The sequence below is a fragment of the Triplophysa dalaica genome, chromosome 19 (assembly GCF_015846415.1).
Source record: "Triplophysa dalaica isolate WHDGS20190420 chromosome 19, ASM1584641v1, whole genome shotgun sequence".
Taxonomy (NCBI): Eukaryota; Metazoa; Chordata; class Actinopteri; order Cypriniformes; family Nemacheilidae; genus Triplophysa; species Triplophysa dalaica.
This window is the reverse complement of record NC_079560.1, coordinates 2,309,094-2,325,518: the sequence shown is the minus strand read 5'-3', so window position 1 is coordinate 2,325,518 and position 16,425 is coordinate 2,309,094. Positions and strand designations below refer to the sequence as shown.

The window sequence follows — 16,425 nt, the reverse complement described above, 5'->3', positions numbered from 1 at the left end:
TATGTTTTCAAGAAAGGGAAGAGTTGCTTTAAGCTGTGGATTTTTGTACAGAGTCTATAGAAATAAAGGTTAAGGTAAACATAACCTGTAAGCTTGAAAACTTTGAGAAACTTCTGTCATTTTTTATACAGACAGCACAGTTTGTAAACATTTAAACATTCTTATGTGAGACCAATATGCATAACTATTCATATTCAACACACAAACACACTTTTAAGATATAACTTTTATTAAACGTTAGGTTAGGCAACAAACAACTTAATTTAGTCATGTATTTAGTAAATTGGGTCACATTCTATTTTTTGTTGTTGTTGTTTGTGAAGAATCTGAAGTTGTGCTAAATTCAGTGAAACAGAGAGTAGAAGAACACTGGACACAGTAGGAGGAGAAAACTGCCCTTATAGCCTCCATCTGATCAAAACACAAAGTAGACAGAAGAAGAAAATGTGTCACATATATTTGCTATAGATTGCAAAAACATTCTAAAGATTCTGATGATTTGGTGCTGGTTTTTGTTGTAATAAAAAGCTAAATACAGAACTTCACTTATAGGCTAGATTAAACCAGGAGGACATACAAATGTAAATTCTTAATTCATATAGAAACATTTTTCCACATCAGAATAATATACATATTGTGTAACATTTTACGGAGTCATCTTTACCACACAAAATACATTGGGGTCAGCAACTGTGACTTTTTTTAGAAATTTAGATTTTTACATCATCTGAAAGCTGAAATAATAAGCTTTCAATTGATGTATATTTTATGTATATAGTTTCTATTGATTATAGTTATGATACAACATTTGACCGGGATAAAGCTATTTAAAACTCTGGAATCTGAAAAAAAATCGAAACATTGATAAAATTGCTTTCAAAGTTGTCCATCACAGGAAGTGTAGCAGGTCATCCACTCACAAAAATAAGGTTTTGCTATATTTACAGTAGGAAATTTACAAAATATCTTCATAGACCACTATCCTTACTCAATATCCTAATGATTTTTGTATAAAAGAAAAGAAGATAATTTTGACCCATACAGTGTATTTTTGGCTTTTACTACAAATGTTCTCCTGCTACCTAAGACTGGCATTGTGATGTAGGGTCACATAAAGTGTGTTAATTATTCTTGCAAAAGTAGTCTGGATTGCTATTTTTGTGGACAGAAAAAGTGACACGGATCATTCTGTTCAAATGTTTACATACAACTGACTCTTAATGTATTCTTTTGTGTTAAAGAAATATCTGTACATTAAAACTGCAGTAGCTATGTACACTGTAAAATCTAATTGTTGTCCTTACTTACAAATTATTTGTTAACTTTACTCAGTTGTCAAAATGTATACATTTTACTAGCTTTTATTAAGTTACGAGTACTTGCAGGGGAAATAAAACAACTTACTTTTCGCCTTTAGTATATTTTACTTAAATCAAGCAAGTAGCGGCAAGCAAAGCAATTACTTTTCTACACCAGCGAGAGGCAGTTGAGAGCAGATGCTGTCTGTACGCAGAAAAGATTCCCAGCAGGCTCTGCGCCAGAGTGCATTAGGAGAGTACATTTTTATTTTTATGTTTTTAGTAAAGTTAAAGACTTGATAGTGTTTAAAGTTCACTTCTCTTAGATATTTAGAAGAGTTTGACATATTTTTCAGTTTTGTGGTTACCACTGTTTAGAAGATAGGTGCATGTGATTAGGGTCTGTGAAGCGTATGTGTTTTTTTACCAATGAGCATAGTCTGTGCATACAGTTCTGAGATCAGTCTCCTCTTGCTCATTTTGTGTTGCACAAGTCAAGGTGTTTGATTTAAGCATTTTTGAATAATATTTATGTGAACTGTAGTAAAATTGAATCCAACTATACATTATTCAAAATTTTGTAATGCAAACTTGTCCGGGTACAGTGTAATAAATCCAATGGAAATTCTTAAGTTTGTAATAATAGTTAATTCTGAGTACTCCACACTAAGTCAAGAGTACATCTGAACTATTTTTTTTAGTTACTTGAACTCAACAATACCATTTCACTTTAGGCAATCGGTTTGCATGCTTTTTTTAAGTAAGATCAACTAATTAGATTTTACAGTGTAGAAATGTGTCAGGAAATATTCACTGATTTTAATATATATAAATTAGTAGGGAGGTCAAAGGACATACCTGCGCCATTGCAAAGGTCTGTATTACAGCACTTGGTAGAAGTTGACCCTAACACAGTGTCTATGGTCGAGGCTTGACAGGCGGCTGCACAAGCTTTAGTTTTAGATAGAGAACCTGCAAAAACATAAAATACTTTATATAAGGAAACAATTACTATACCAATAGTCTCCAACATGGTGCCCACGTGAAGTATTTTGCTTACAAAGCACGTTCAAGACATTTTTAGAATAAAACTTTTAAACAAACTTCCATGAAATAAGAAACAGTTATGTTAACATTTCATACAACATTAACCCCATTTCTATAAAATTGAATTTATATTTATAATTTATATTTCGTTTCACATGTCCTCTCCATTTAACTGTCAGTACATTATTACAGTAAATTTCCACAATCAAACCAGAATTACCAACAAGAGTTGTCACTGTTGAAGTTGAACATTGGGTCACTCCAGCAGGACATGTCTGTGTTGTATTACAAAGATTACTCAGAACAGACGTGCACACATAACACTGGAGAGAGTATCCTTGAACACAAGTAAAGGAAAGAGTATTAGTAGTTTCTTTATGTAAATCAAATAAAACATATTGATGCATGTTGAGTTTTGTTTTACCTCCAGTGATGAGTATGAAGAGAAGTGCAATGGTGATGCGCAGATCCATGTTCGTTCAGGAGAGGAATGATCTGGTTTCAGTGTGTCAGTGTCTCTTTATACTGTAATTGTTCAGAAAGGGGAGGGCACAAAACTCTGCTGCTCCTTAAAAAAAGGTGCTTGTGCTTTAACACACTTGTCACGTTACAGCTGTAATGCATAAGTTAATAGATATCTCTCTTTCAGAATGTGTGGATGCAACCAAAACACTTTCTGCATGCATTAAGGGTGTTTTATTACATCAAACGTGTCTTTTCGCAAGGACAGATTAAAAAATACACAGGTTATTATCGAAGAACTTGTAATGTATTTAACAAAGTTAGCATTTGAAATAGTAGTCACAAATGTGAAGATTTTTTTTACTTAAACTTCTTTTAGCCACAAATTTGTTTTATATGAATCCTTGATTCACCTGTTCCCTGTCAGAAATGCTTCAATACTTTAACTGAACTAAATCTTATTTATTTTTCAGTATTTGCTGTGAAATAATTCATGTTTTTTAACAATAATATATTTTTTTTACAATCTAACAAATGTGTTTAAGTATTTGAGTTTTGCTGAATTTGAATTTAGGAGCTGTTTTATATATTTTTAAAACAATAGCTTTTAAAAAGTAATACAATATAAGTGACAATATATATTTACCATCTTTTCACCCGAGCCAGTGCTCAGGAAAAATGTTTTCACTAATCACTGTAATCACTATTAAAATGTTGTACAATTATCAACTTTTCTTATTGGATTAAACATTTAATTAGTTGCAAAACCACTTATATTTTTCATATGTAGGGTTTTCTATTGGTAGAACTAAAGATGATTAGTTGACACATTGGCTTAACACAAATAAGGAGTGGTAATGTATATCACATGCCTAAACAATTAAAATTAAGGCGTAACTGTAATCCATCTATTCCTAAAATACAGGGCATTGATTACGTTAATATAACTATTTACCCAAAGAGGGACCTTTTAGACGTGTAAATGAATGGTTATGGTATATTTTAGCGCGTACCTTATTTTTCAGTATGGAACATGTGTATGCAGCCATGAGATTATGAAGGCTTTTCGATGACACTTTAGTTTATTGCAGATGGAGCCAGCATCTGCTTCTATCTGCTGGCCGTTGTTGTAAGACGTCATAAAAAGACGTTGTAAAAACTTACATTCTGGCTCCTCGGGGACGTCTATGCAACGTCATCAACAACGTTGAAAAGACGTCTTTTGGACTTGTCTTTGTTTGCAGGGCCTGACTTTACGAAATGTACAGTTGAAAAATAGTGCAATTCGACATGTAATTCAATTTATCATGTTTTTGGGATAAGATCTTGTATCCTCAAATGCTGCTGCAATGCAGTAGTCTTCAGTTACTAAACAGTTTAATTTGTTCAAGAATCCGTTCACATCACAGCTCTTACATTAATTTCCATTGGATCTGTCGGAGGTGTAATCTGTAGAAGAAACAAATATTAAGTTTAATGCAAGCTTCTCTACAGTATCCATACAATTTACTGAGACAATGAGTCTCATTCACAAATAATTGCGTGGATTTTTCGTGTTTATACGCAAGTTTGAACCTCCCTCGAAAAATGTTCGCCTTATTCACAACACATGCGTATGAATATGTTCTTAACCTCGTCCTGATGTTTTTGAATTTGGAGTATTCTAAATGAGCAGCCGCGTGCACGAGTTAAGTCATTTGCATAAAACACACGCACTCCATCTCCATATAAGGGCTTTCCGCCTAACATTTCCTTTACGACCTGTCGCCACTTAAAGGTGGGGTAGCGGATTTCCGAATTACGCATTAGACAACTGAGTCGGGCCGAGTACCAAAACAACCTTGTAGCCATTCAGCATTAGGTGCACAGTGCACAGGACGGACATTAGCCGAGGGCTTACGAAAGCGAAAGATGGGGGTAGGGGTGTATTTGTTTTGGTGATTTGAAAAATCAACAACGGCTAAGAGGAATCGGACACCCTGCCTTTAAATAAAAGTTACTCCAGGCAACACCATGTGACGTTGTCAACAGACGCGCTCTCGCAAGTAATTCCAAGTGCACAGTCCTCAAAGTCAGTTAATACACAATAAAGCACCTTTTATACAGACACGCAGTTTACAGAGTTCTCGATAGCTGGCTTTAAAAGCGCGGTTATTCAGAGAAACCTCGCAGATCGAGCTATAGTCTAACGTAGCTTTTCTTATTCTTTCACTGTATATGGTGAAATAAATGTTCAATTAAATATACATCTACGCGTTTTTTGAATCATGATTTGTTCCTGAAAAGGTTCGTATGCAGGTTTCACGCACAAATTCGTGCGTACGCATGCTTAGTGAATGAGACCCAATACCTGTGGGAAAAGATTGTCTAAAAATCGTCCCAGATGAGGTTTCTTTGATTCGGATCAGTACAGTATGTGAGTCACATTGGTTATTCTGTTTGTTAGAACCAAGATATATTGTAATATTAGCTGTGTGACGGAGCAGTTTTGAGCGTCGTTGTTTATCTGGAACTTGTGTGCTGCTTATCTCTTGTCGTCTTCTCTTATTTCATTCATTTGCAATATTATTTGCTTGGTCCATCTACTATGAGAAAGTTAAAGATTTCATGCTTGCATTGCACATCACGTTTCAGGGCATACCTAGATAACAGCAAGTCTGTTAAAAGAGTTTGATCTGACTGCAAGATATCAGTTAATAGTAAGTTAGTACTCTTTTTAAAGTCAGGGAATTCAATGTATGTATTCAATCTATCGTTCTGTATAGATAGAAATTGTTTATTCTAAGGTAATAAAAACATAACTCTTAATTATGTGAGATCTTCCTATATGAGTTCCTACTGATTCTTACTCTCGAGTTAAGTTTAACATAATTTCAACAAGTTAGTTCAAGATGATTTGTTTAGAATGAAATTCAGTTCCCAGCATGTTTTAGAAATTAAGTGTTATTTTGTGAGTTTTTAGGAAGGAGAAAGCCTTTGTAATGATGAATGTTCATTTATCTTGGATATTTGGAAGAGTTTGTTGTATTTTTGATTTTTGGGGTTACCATCGTTCTGAGGTATAGGCTGTGGGACGTGCAATAACAGTCATTGGTGTTGCATTGTTTTCTGTAAAAGCTGATTATTAGTTGTTGATCTAGTTGATCTAAACTGTAAATTAAAAAAGTTGCTTTCAAATTATTCGGGTTTACAGTGTGTACCTGCACACTTTCATTTAAGTGAATATCCTGAAAGAGAACAGAATGAGGGAGGAACATTTAATCATCTATATTTATAGCTAATAAAACATGAACTAATTTTTTAATTTTTATTCTACCTCCAGTAAAAAAAATAACAAAAGAAAACAAGGAAGCTGTTCCGATCCGTCTTTGGTGAACCAGGACGGGAATAAAATAAGGATTTTTCAGTGTCCTTTTTATAGACGTTGAATAAGGCAGAGACTGCAATGAGAAAGTAAAACTTCAGAATGAGTGGCATTCTTACATTCATAGAAACCTAAAATGTTCTGAATGACTTAACAGGCCTACAAAGTATTTGCATTGTACGTTTACATGTTTGGGATTCTTGTGTGATCTTGTTTTACCTTTTACCTTGATGTGTGTCATTTTTTAAATAATATCTGTGGGAACTTGTATGTTTAGAAAGTTTTTTTGTGGTTACTCTTGGACTGGATAATTCCTTAAACATTACATTGTGTTCCCACATTTTTCAGTACTTTATTTAAAGCACGTTTAAAGGAGTCACAAAGTGCATAGTAAAATACATAAAACAACATTTTGAGAGTTTATTTCCAAAAAGAGAGAACTCCGTCTTGTTTTCTAAAATCATGTGTTTTATAATATTATCATGTTTTATTGTGTTAGTTAGCTGTTTTTTTTTGTTATTATGGCTTATCAAAACAAAGCAACTGCAGTTTGGTTAATATTAATTGTAATGCACAATAAAAAAACATTATTTTGTAATAATTAAAAACATTTTTTTTTTCATTTTGGAATTCTACTCTAAATATTCAACGCTAAGAAGAACAAATTAATTTTTAGAAGCAAGTAAAAAAAAATGGTGGAGACGGTGCGAATATTTGTAAAGGTAAGCTACTCCGTTCCCTCAGTTGAGTAACCTAAGAGTAACCTCAGCGCACGTGATCTGGAAAACAGCATAAATACGCACAAAAAGACATAACAGTGTCCACAAGAAATCTTGTAGTATCAAATAAGCATTGCCATGAGTATTGTCAAAAGACCCTGAAAACACTCATCAATTAAATAAAATATTTTTTATTTGTATTATGACTTGTAATGTTCTTACTTTGCCAATACAGGAAATCCATATGTTAGTGAGATGTTGTTTCACATGTTCTTTCCCCTAATTGTAGCTGAAACACCCATTGTCAGGCTGTTAAACAGTACCTGTACCGGCCAGAAGGTGGGAGTGTTGTCAACAAACACACAATCTTTTTACAGGCATTAACAGACAAAGGGGAAATGAAGTCGACAAAAAGACAGTCAAGTGTGACAAAGAAAATAAAGAAAATTAAATTCAGAAATGAACAAGGTGAGACAAGACAAGGGCCACAAAGTAAAGGTATCACAAGGACCTTCACACTGGCAACATCTCAGCGAGTGTCCTGACAGAAAACACAATGAGGGCAAAACAATCAAACAATCTGTATTTGTAGCTAATGGAACATTGCTGTTGTGTTTTGTACTGTACCTCCAGAGAAAAGAGTAAACTGGACAATAATGAAGATGTTCAGATTAATCTTCGGTCTGTCAGGAGAAGATTAAAAGGTCGAGACCTTTGATATTCCCTTTTTATAGATGAATAGAAGAGAAGGAGACTGGGAAAAAGTGAACATGAATTTGAGTATGGGTGGGCATTTTCTGAAATGAATCAAGAAAATCTTCTGAACAGACCGACAGCTTCTTTTGGTTGCGCAATATATTGTAGATGTTTGTGTTGTTGATTAATGAAGGGTCTGGAAAACTCATTTTACAACATTTTACAAAATGTTTGTAAAAACATAGGCTAAGAGAAAGACAACCATCTACACCTGAACATGTAGCTGGTAATGTTTGTCACCTGTTTGCCCTTATTAACCTATTTTGACCCATAACTTTTTAAAGGCCTTGTGTTTAAGCCGAGTGGCACAAGATGTGTGTCTGTGGTCCTGTGCAGGGCCGGCACAGACTCTGTTGGTGACATAAGCAAGAAAGATTTTACATTGCTCCACTCCAATACAAAATTTTATAAATTAATAAAATAAATGAACATCTGAAAATAAATTTTTCAAAATTTGTGTTAATTCTTTCCTGTGGCTCAGTGGTTAGAACATGGCACTAGTTCATGGTTCGATCCCAGGGGATTGCACGTATAGTCAGATACAAATGTATAATACAATGCAATGTACTGTACGTCACTTTGGATAAAAGCGTCTGCCAAGTGCATAAATGTTAATTCTAATTAGGACTATCAACGTTAACGTGTTAACACATTTAAATATTTAAAGGAAGCATCCGTTTACTTGATTGTCCTTTGTCCAGCGTTACATTATATAATCACATCTTTAAAGCATTTAAGCGCGATTTGAAACACTGCTTTGACAAGGTCACAGTAAATAGACAGCTTCTTGCTGTTGGATGTGGCACTACACAAAAAGTGACAGTGGACCAGTCTGGTGTATAAACTATCATTTACCAGAACTATTTGTTTATTAAAGAGAATATAATCCTGTAATGCAATTGTCTTCATTACCCAAACGGCTCAATTTGTTTAAGCAACAGCTGAGAATTCAGACTAATTCAGATACACAAACGGTTAGGCTGTTATGTTTTGGGAAATCTTTCTGCACACAGAAATAATCCTCACTTTTTGAAATTGGCATCAATAAAGTCCCCTTTAAATGGAATCGTCCTACTCTACGATTTGATGTATTTTTACATGGCTGTTGCATTTTGAAATCCAGAAGTCAGTTGAAGGGGAGAAATGAACGAATAATCCTTCAAAGCTGTCTAACATATGTAATTTAAGATGGATAGTGTTTACAGGAAGGAATTGCATTTTCAGATTTGAACTAAAAAGAACTGTTAGAATTTTAGCTGTTTACTGTCGGGAATGCTTACATGACACAGCTGGGGTTGATCTACTTGTGATCGGAGGGAAATGAGTTGTCAAGTTTTTTGAGATTCACCTGTAAGTGTAAAATCTATTTTTATTCATATCTTGGCAAAGTTGTTTTTTACAACTCTTCTGTAGTTCTTAGTGAGAATAAAGCACATGTATGCGCTAATGTACCAAGAAATCTACGTTTTATTTGTGTATATCTGCTGCATTTAATAACATGTCATGTACATCTGAAGGAGCTTTTGACACAATTTTAAAGAAGGTGTAAAACCACCGATGGTTTTGTGGCCGCTCTTCCTTTAAGGGTGCATTTTCAAAGAAGTGACGTGAGAAGGGAAACAACAGTTCTTTGACACGCAAACAAGCTGCTTTTACCAACAACCATTGTCATCACTTATCTGTTACATGTTTTATATTGCTGTTAGATTATGTTCAACTCACATTTTTTGGAAATTCTTTTAAAATCACTCATTTATTGACATATCACTTGTTAATAAAGCACTGCCATTCAGTAATAATAATCTTTCTGGACCTGACCAGAAACTCACTCTCAACTGCGAGTCATTTTGGATTAAAGCACCTGCTGAATATACTGTATATAGTGCTTTGTATAAAAACAGTAAAATAGGAACAGCTAAGCTTACGCCTTCAGCAGGAATACCTTGTCTAGGGTAGGCTTCCCGCTAATGTCTGGATTTCTGGTCTGCTGAAGACCGTAATGGCAAAAGTTTCGATGTATTGGTGATTACAGATCACTTCACCAAGATGCCTCACGCCTTCACATGCCATGACCAATCAGCAATGCAGATAGCTTTCCAGTTGTGGGACAGGTACTTTTAAATCTATGGGTTCCCAGAGAGGATCCATTCTGATCAGGGAGCGAGCTTTGAGAGTAATCTCATTCAGGAGCTTTAACAGATTGCGGGAGTCAAGAAGTTGAGGACCACAGCTTACTACCCAATGGGGAATGGACATACTGAGTGGATTCAATCGCACGTTGGGTAGTATGATACGAGCCTCACCCCCAAGAGATAAGCAAAAGTGGCCCCAGATGTTGCAGACTTTAACATTTGCTTACAACTGTACTGCTCATGAATCTACCGGTTATCCACCTTTCTGATGTTTGGAAGGATCCCTCGTCTGCCTGTAGATGTAATGTTTCGCAGTGTTGGGAGAGATGACAATGAAACGCACTATGACAGCTATACGTTTCAAAGATGAGAGATGATTTCATGGGGGCTATTAACCTCACTCAGGCCACTGCTGGTGCAAGCCAGCAACGGCGGCTGAATTCTACAACAGAAGAGTAAAAGGACACAACATTATCAAAGGAGACAGGGTGCTGCAGGCTAACAAGGGTGAAAGAGGACAGAGAAAACTGGCTGATTAATGGGAATCTGTGCTCTATGTCATGGGGGTAAATCTCATTTTAACAGTAGGGAGGAAAATACACATACAATTTCTCAAGAGCAATTTTTGAAGGGGACACAAATAATAAAGCAAAATTGTACTAATTACGACACAAAGCGACAATATGCATTAGGTTCATATGTTTATCATGCAGACTTGCAGTCATATTATAACTGAACTGTCACTTACTGTAATACAAGTGAAGAAAAAGCTTTTTTCCATTTATATATCTTTTGTCTCTGTTGTGAAGACAGGAAACAAATATAGAAAACACACTACCCATGATACTACATGTTAACAATGAGTCACTTTTTAAACACTTGTTATCCAGATTTATACTGCGACATCGTCTGACAAAGTCACCGTACATCGACATTAATGAGTGGTTGTTATTTTGCCCTGTAGTGCATTGCCTCCGCCAACAAACTTTGTTCATGTTTGTGTACCCAAACAAACAGTCAGTAACAGTGACAGATGCTTCAATTCTGTGTTGTACTGAATGTTTAGCTTATCCGCCGCGCACATACTGCACAAAATAGATGCTGCTCCAACTGAATGAAAGCTGTGCACCTTTTGTGGACGCTAGATATAGTGCCAACATCACAAAATTGTAACCGGTATGCCGGGCCGGCCCAAGCCTTTATTGGGCCCTAGGCAGAATTTAATTTGGGGGTCCCCCTGTGCCCCAATATAGACAACTATTATCAGTGTTTGATTTTTTGCACACATACTTTAAACCTAACACACCCAATTATATTACTTGTAGATGTGTTTGGGGATGTCATAAAAACAAGAACACATAAACCTTGCATTACGTGTATTGTGATTGTCAAAAGATTTGATTCCAATTTTAGCTAAACTGTCCCTTTAATTTTTGAGCACAGACCATACAAAGCATGTGGAATTATTGTTCAAAGATTTCATTTTAAAATTCATTTTGATTTTATTTTAACCACAACCTATAGGCCTAACCCCCCTTTTAAAGCCACACAAGCCTCGAGGATGATTTATTCTTTTTATTTTGTGTATTTAGTGTAATTTTGACACACAAAATAGAAATAATAGTTGGTACAGCCCTACGTGAGAAAATGGATGTGTTTTTTGTGAATATATCACAAAAAACGTATTTCACGAGTTCACCTATGCAGATAATAAACGGTTAGCAGAAGTGTAAAAGGTATGCGTGTTTGGCGTGCTGTCCGGGGAGCGGGCTCCGAGCTCGCCGGTTCCTTCTGAACCCGGAACACTCCCCCTGCTAGGGTGAGTGTCCCGAGCTCGGAAACGGCCCGAACCCAGAGCAAACCCCCCGGATTCTGCTAACAGGGGAGTTCGGGGGAAGGAGCTGGGGAGGTGGGGTGGGTGTTAGAAACAGAAGAGATGTCGCAGGTAAGAGGTCTTGCTTATTTATGGGCTGGCTCGCTTAGCAGGTAGGTGGGAAGCCATGATTGCTGATTGCGAACCAGCCGGGTTTGATTATATGCTCCGGCTCCTCCCGAACTTTGTTTATAAAACATCATTTCACGAGTTCACCTATGCAGATAATAAACGGTTAGCAGAAGTGTAAAAGGTATGCGTGTTTGGCGTGCTGTCCGGGGAGCGGGCTCCGAGCTCGCCGGTTCCTTCTGAACCCGGAACACTCCCCCTGCTAGGGTGAGTGTCCAGAGCTCGGAAACGGCCCGAACCCAGAGCAAACCCCCCAAAGGCGTAGAACTAGACAGCAGCCGGACAGCGCATACCCCCCAAAGGCGAGGCTAGAGGCTGCGTGGTGTGCGAGTGGGTAGTTGATGTGAGCTCCGGCGAGACCGGATGGAACTGCGGTGCAAGGGATGACACTCTTGATAGGGCAAGTTCCTGCTGTGGCGTGGATGATAGCTGGCCTGATGAGTTGAAATAGCTGGGTTGGAAATGAGAACTGATTATTTTGTGTGGGAGGGTGTGTAGACAAGGCGAGCCCCCTGTGGGGGGGAAACTTGGGTGGGAAGGGCTGAGGAAGGTTGTGACTGCTGCGGCAGAGCACTAGGAAGAAGCACGGGCCCCTGCGGGGGCGGTCGCTGCGGCGATACTGGCTTCGGGAAGGAAGGTGAGTGGGAGGATTTGGATAATGGTGTTGACTGCTGCGGCAGAGCACTGGAGGAAGCACGGGCCCCTGCGGGGGCGGTCGCTGCGGCGATACTGGCTTCGGGAAGGTGACTTGGAGGGACTGGATAGTGGTTGTGACTGCTGCGGCAGAGCACGAGGAAGAAGCAGAGCATGAGGAAGAAGCACGGGCCCCTGCGGGGGCGGTCGCTGCGGCGATACTGGCTTCGGGAAGGTGGCTGGGAGGAATTGGATAGAGGTTGTGACTGCTGCGGCAGAGCATGAGGAAGAAGCACGGGCCCCTGCGGGGGCAGTCGCTGCGGCGATACTGGCTTCGGGAAGGTGGCTGGGAGGAATTGGATAGAGGTTGTGACTGCTGCGGCAGAGCGTGAGGAAGAAGCACGGGCCCCTGCGGGGGCGTTCGCTGCGGCGATACTGGCTTTGGGAAGGTGGCTGGGAGGAATTGGATTAAGGTTGTGTCTGCTGCGGCAGTGGACGAGGAGGAAGCACGGGCCCCTGCGGGGGCGGTCGCTGCGGCGATACTGGCTTCGGGAAGGTGACTGGGAGGGATTGGATAAAGGTTGCGACTGCTGCGCCAGAGCACGGGATGAAGCGCCGGCCCCTGCGGGGGCGGTCGCTGCGGCGATACTGGCTGCGGGATCGAGACTGGGAGGGATTGGACGGTGGTTGTGACTGCTGCGGCAGAGCACGGGAGGAAGCACGGGCCCCTGCGGGGGCGGTCGCTGCGGCGATACTGGCTTCGGGAAGGTGACATGGGGAGGGATTGGATTATGGTTGTGACTGCTGCGGCAGAGCACGGGGCCGAAGCACGGGGCCCTGCGGGGACGGTCGCTGCGGCGATACTGGCTTCTGTAGAATTGGTGTCTGCTGCGGCAGAGCATGAGTTTGCTCCGGGAGAGTATAGAAAGCATTGGCCCCTGAGGCTTCTGATGAAACGCTTTTGCTGCGTTGGATCGTTGGGGGGAAACAGGGCTCTGGCCAAACTGAGGGTGGCTGGGGATTTCTTATTTGATACTTAGATGAGTCTGGTGATGAGTGTCCGATGGGCTTCTCTGATGAGGGCCCGGTCAGACCTGATGTAAGTCTTGAATGCTTCAGATGACCAGCGTCCGAGCGCTTGAATCTGAAGTTGAGAAAGGCCCTTTTGTGATCCTGTAGTTGCTGCGCCAATGCGGAATGAATGACTAGAGAAATGGTCTGCTGGAATGCCGGAGTGGAGCAAAACTGACTTCAGGTGTTTTTGGAACCAGAAGCGTGTGACGGGTAGGTTTGAATCGTCTACGAAGAGCGGTTCGGATGGTGATTTGACTTGAGATCTTCTAAAACGGAGGTAGGCTACGAGGGTTTGGTATGGCTGGAGTGGAGTTTGAAGATTGAAGATGTAAATAAAATGTCCTCTTCTGGCTTGATCTGTCTTGCTTTGCTTGATGAAAAAGGAGATTGTTTCCGAATCGAGCACTGATAGATCTGAAAAGTTGGGATGAATTGCGGGATCGTAATTTGCTGTGGTGGAGATTTCCGAACATCGGAGAAATCCAAAGAAAGCCAGAATGAACATGGCATCTAGCGTGCGAGCTGTATGTTTGGAGTGGTATCCTCTGCGAAGGGTTGTAATACATTTGCTCAAAATTTCTATAGTGATGGGTTGTCTGGCATCTGGGAGGGCGGGTCGGTTTCTCTGGATGCCTTTTATAAGCATGGAAGCTTGGGAGCTGGCTATGACTGGGGAAGGGGCATTGAACATTAATTTATGGAAAAATTGGATTCCGCTCAAGTATCCTTTAATTGAGCTTGCTTGAAGATTTTTAATGGTACTTAGGAAGGAGATAAATGATGTGATGGAGAGGAGAGAGAAATCTGGGAAGGGGAGGTTATAGGTGTGGTGAAATACTTTGAAGTTTCTCCAGGCTGTGAGATAATGCTGTATGGTCCTTGGGGAGACAGCTTGAATGATGGCGTCGAGTGAAACGTCCAGCATGGCTTTTAAAGGGTGATTTATATGAAGATCAATTCTGAATATGGAGGTACAGGTGTTGGAAAGAGGTCCGCATCCGGCGCTAGCTGCCTGAATTTCTGCTAGAATCTGTGCCCTGATGTTGCTGGACACTGGGGGCGGTTCCAGGACCGGGGCGTTGATGGGCACCGGCATAGGAGCTGCTGAGGCCAATGAAAATTGAGGGCGGGCCTGAGGCAGAGCGAGGAGGGAGGGAATTGCGGCCGCTGGAGCAGCTGACGGAGGAGGCCTTTCGATAGCGGCGGCATCCATGGCGGGGGCTTGAGGGAAGGAGGGATGGCCGAAGCTCTGGGGGAGGTAAGGGAAATTTTGAGCCGGGGCCTGTGTCGCTGACGGAGGCGGTCTCACGTTAGTGGATGACATTGGCGCCGCTGGCCACGAGCTTGCAGATGTGAGGGGAAAAGGTTGGAAGCGATCTGGAACCGCATGCTGAGGCAGGCTCGTTGGATGTTGGTAGTTGAAGATGGTGGGGGCGGGCCGAATTTCCTGTGAAGCCGCGGGGAGAGGAGTATGCAGCGGCTCGTGCTGTTCATCCGGCGCGCGGCCCAGACTGGCCGAAATCCTTCTGCGACGGGCTGGGGTTTCCCTGACATGCCCTGCTGATGCGGCGGAAGGCCCTGCCCGGGCTGAAGGAGGCCTGAAAGCCTGAACCGGCTCATTAGCAACTTCCTGTTGCGGGGAAGATCTGGCTGGTGGGTGTTCTGACTGCAGCGCGACGTAGATGTCGTACAGCTCGGCTTTGCTCAGCCGGCTGCTCAGGTTCACATCCCGATTGGACAGTGCGAGTCGAAGTCCTGCGACTGTCCACTTCCCGATGGCTGGGATTACTGAGTGCGCCGAGGCGTATGATGACGCCGGTGAGGAGGACGGGGGCCTAACCTGGCTCTGTACGGAAGAGCGGTTGCGTTTAGAGGCTTGACGAGTCGGTCGGCTTTGCTGGCGGCCTCGTTCTTGTTCTGCCGGTTGGGATGTAGCTTCCGGGCTTAGGATGGAACGCTGCCGAGCGCTCGAAGAGGCCGGAGTATCTTGCATGATTGGGCTGTCGTTAACAGCGGATTCGTGGGTCTCAGACATGTTAGAAACAGAAGAGATGTCGCAGGTAAGAGGTCTTGCTTATTTATGGGCTGGCTCGCTTAGCAGGTAGGGTGGAAGCCATGATTGCTGATTGCGAACCAGCCGGGTTTGATTATATGCTCCGGCTCCTCCCGAACTTTGTTTATAAAACATCATTTCATGTGCTCTTGGCGGTGAGGCCCTAAGCCGCCGCTTAGTTCGCTTATAGAGAGGTCCGGCACTGTCGTTATGTTCGCGGCTGTGTGACACGGGACCTGAATGGCAGGATCGGTGGCTAATTGTGGCCGTTAATATTCACATCATGCCAGGTCGCCAAAAATAAAACAATGCATGGGAAACGGCTATGTAACAAGCTAAAGTTAACTAGCTAACGTTTACTAGCAAAGTAACGTTTTAATCGCTAACATAGCAGATTCATGGAAATTGAATAAAAAGCAAGCCATCATTAGGCTGAATAAACAAAACAAACCCATCAGAGAGATAGCAAAAACATTAGGTGTGGCCAAAACAACTGTTTGAAACATTCTTAAAAAGAGGAACGCAGCGCTGAGCTCAGCAACACCAAAAGACCCGGAAGTGTGGTTGGGTTGGGTGAGGGGGAGCGTGAGAGAGAGAGAATGGCAACAAATAAGTGCCAAAATAGTCTCTCTCCAACATAAAACAAGAGATCCTGTCTGATTCCCCCTCAAGACCAAGTAATACCTGACATGGTGAGGCGGAATCATGACAGAGGATGAAACTGCCCTCACGGATGTAATCACAGAACGTTATTATTGACTCTTATCATTGATTGTTGTTTATTTCAATTCTCTTTAACTTGTTTTACGTTTTAATCCCGTCCCAGCTTAGTCACTATCAGTGACGTGCACAGGAATTTTGAGGGGCAGTTGCTCTGACCTGAAA

General features: G+C 41.0%; 1 protein-coding gene across 1 annotated transcript; it reads right to left on the bottom strand.

Annotated features, from left to right (window-relative positions):
* Positions 1 to 209: 209 nt before the first annotated feature.
* On the bottom strand, positions 210 to 2,836 carry LOC130408458 (ly6/PLAUR domain-containing protein 2-like). The gene is made up of 4 exons (XM_056732000.1): positions 2,770 to 2,836; positions 2,566 to 2,682; positions 2,157 to 2,270; positions 210 to 411 (listed from the first exon to the last, which is right to left on the bottom strand). The coding sequence occupies exons 1-4, from the start codon at positions 2,816 to 2,818 to the stop codon at positions 344 to 346; spliced, it is 348 nt and encodes a 115-aa protein (XP_056587978.1). The 5' UTR covers positions 2,819 to 2,836; the 3' UTR covers positions 210 to 343.
* Positions 2,837 to 16,425: the final 13,589 nt, after the last annotated feature.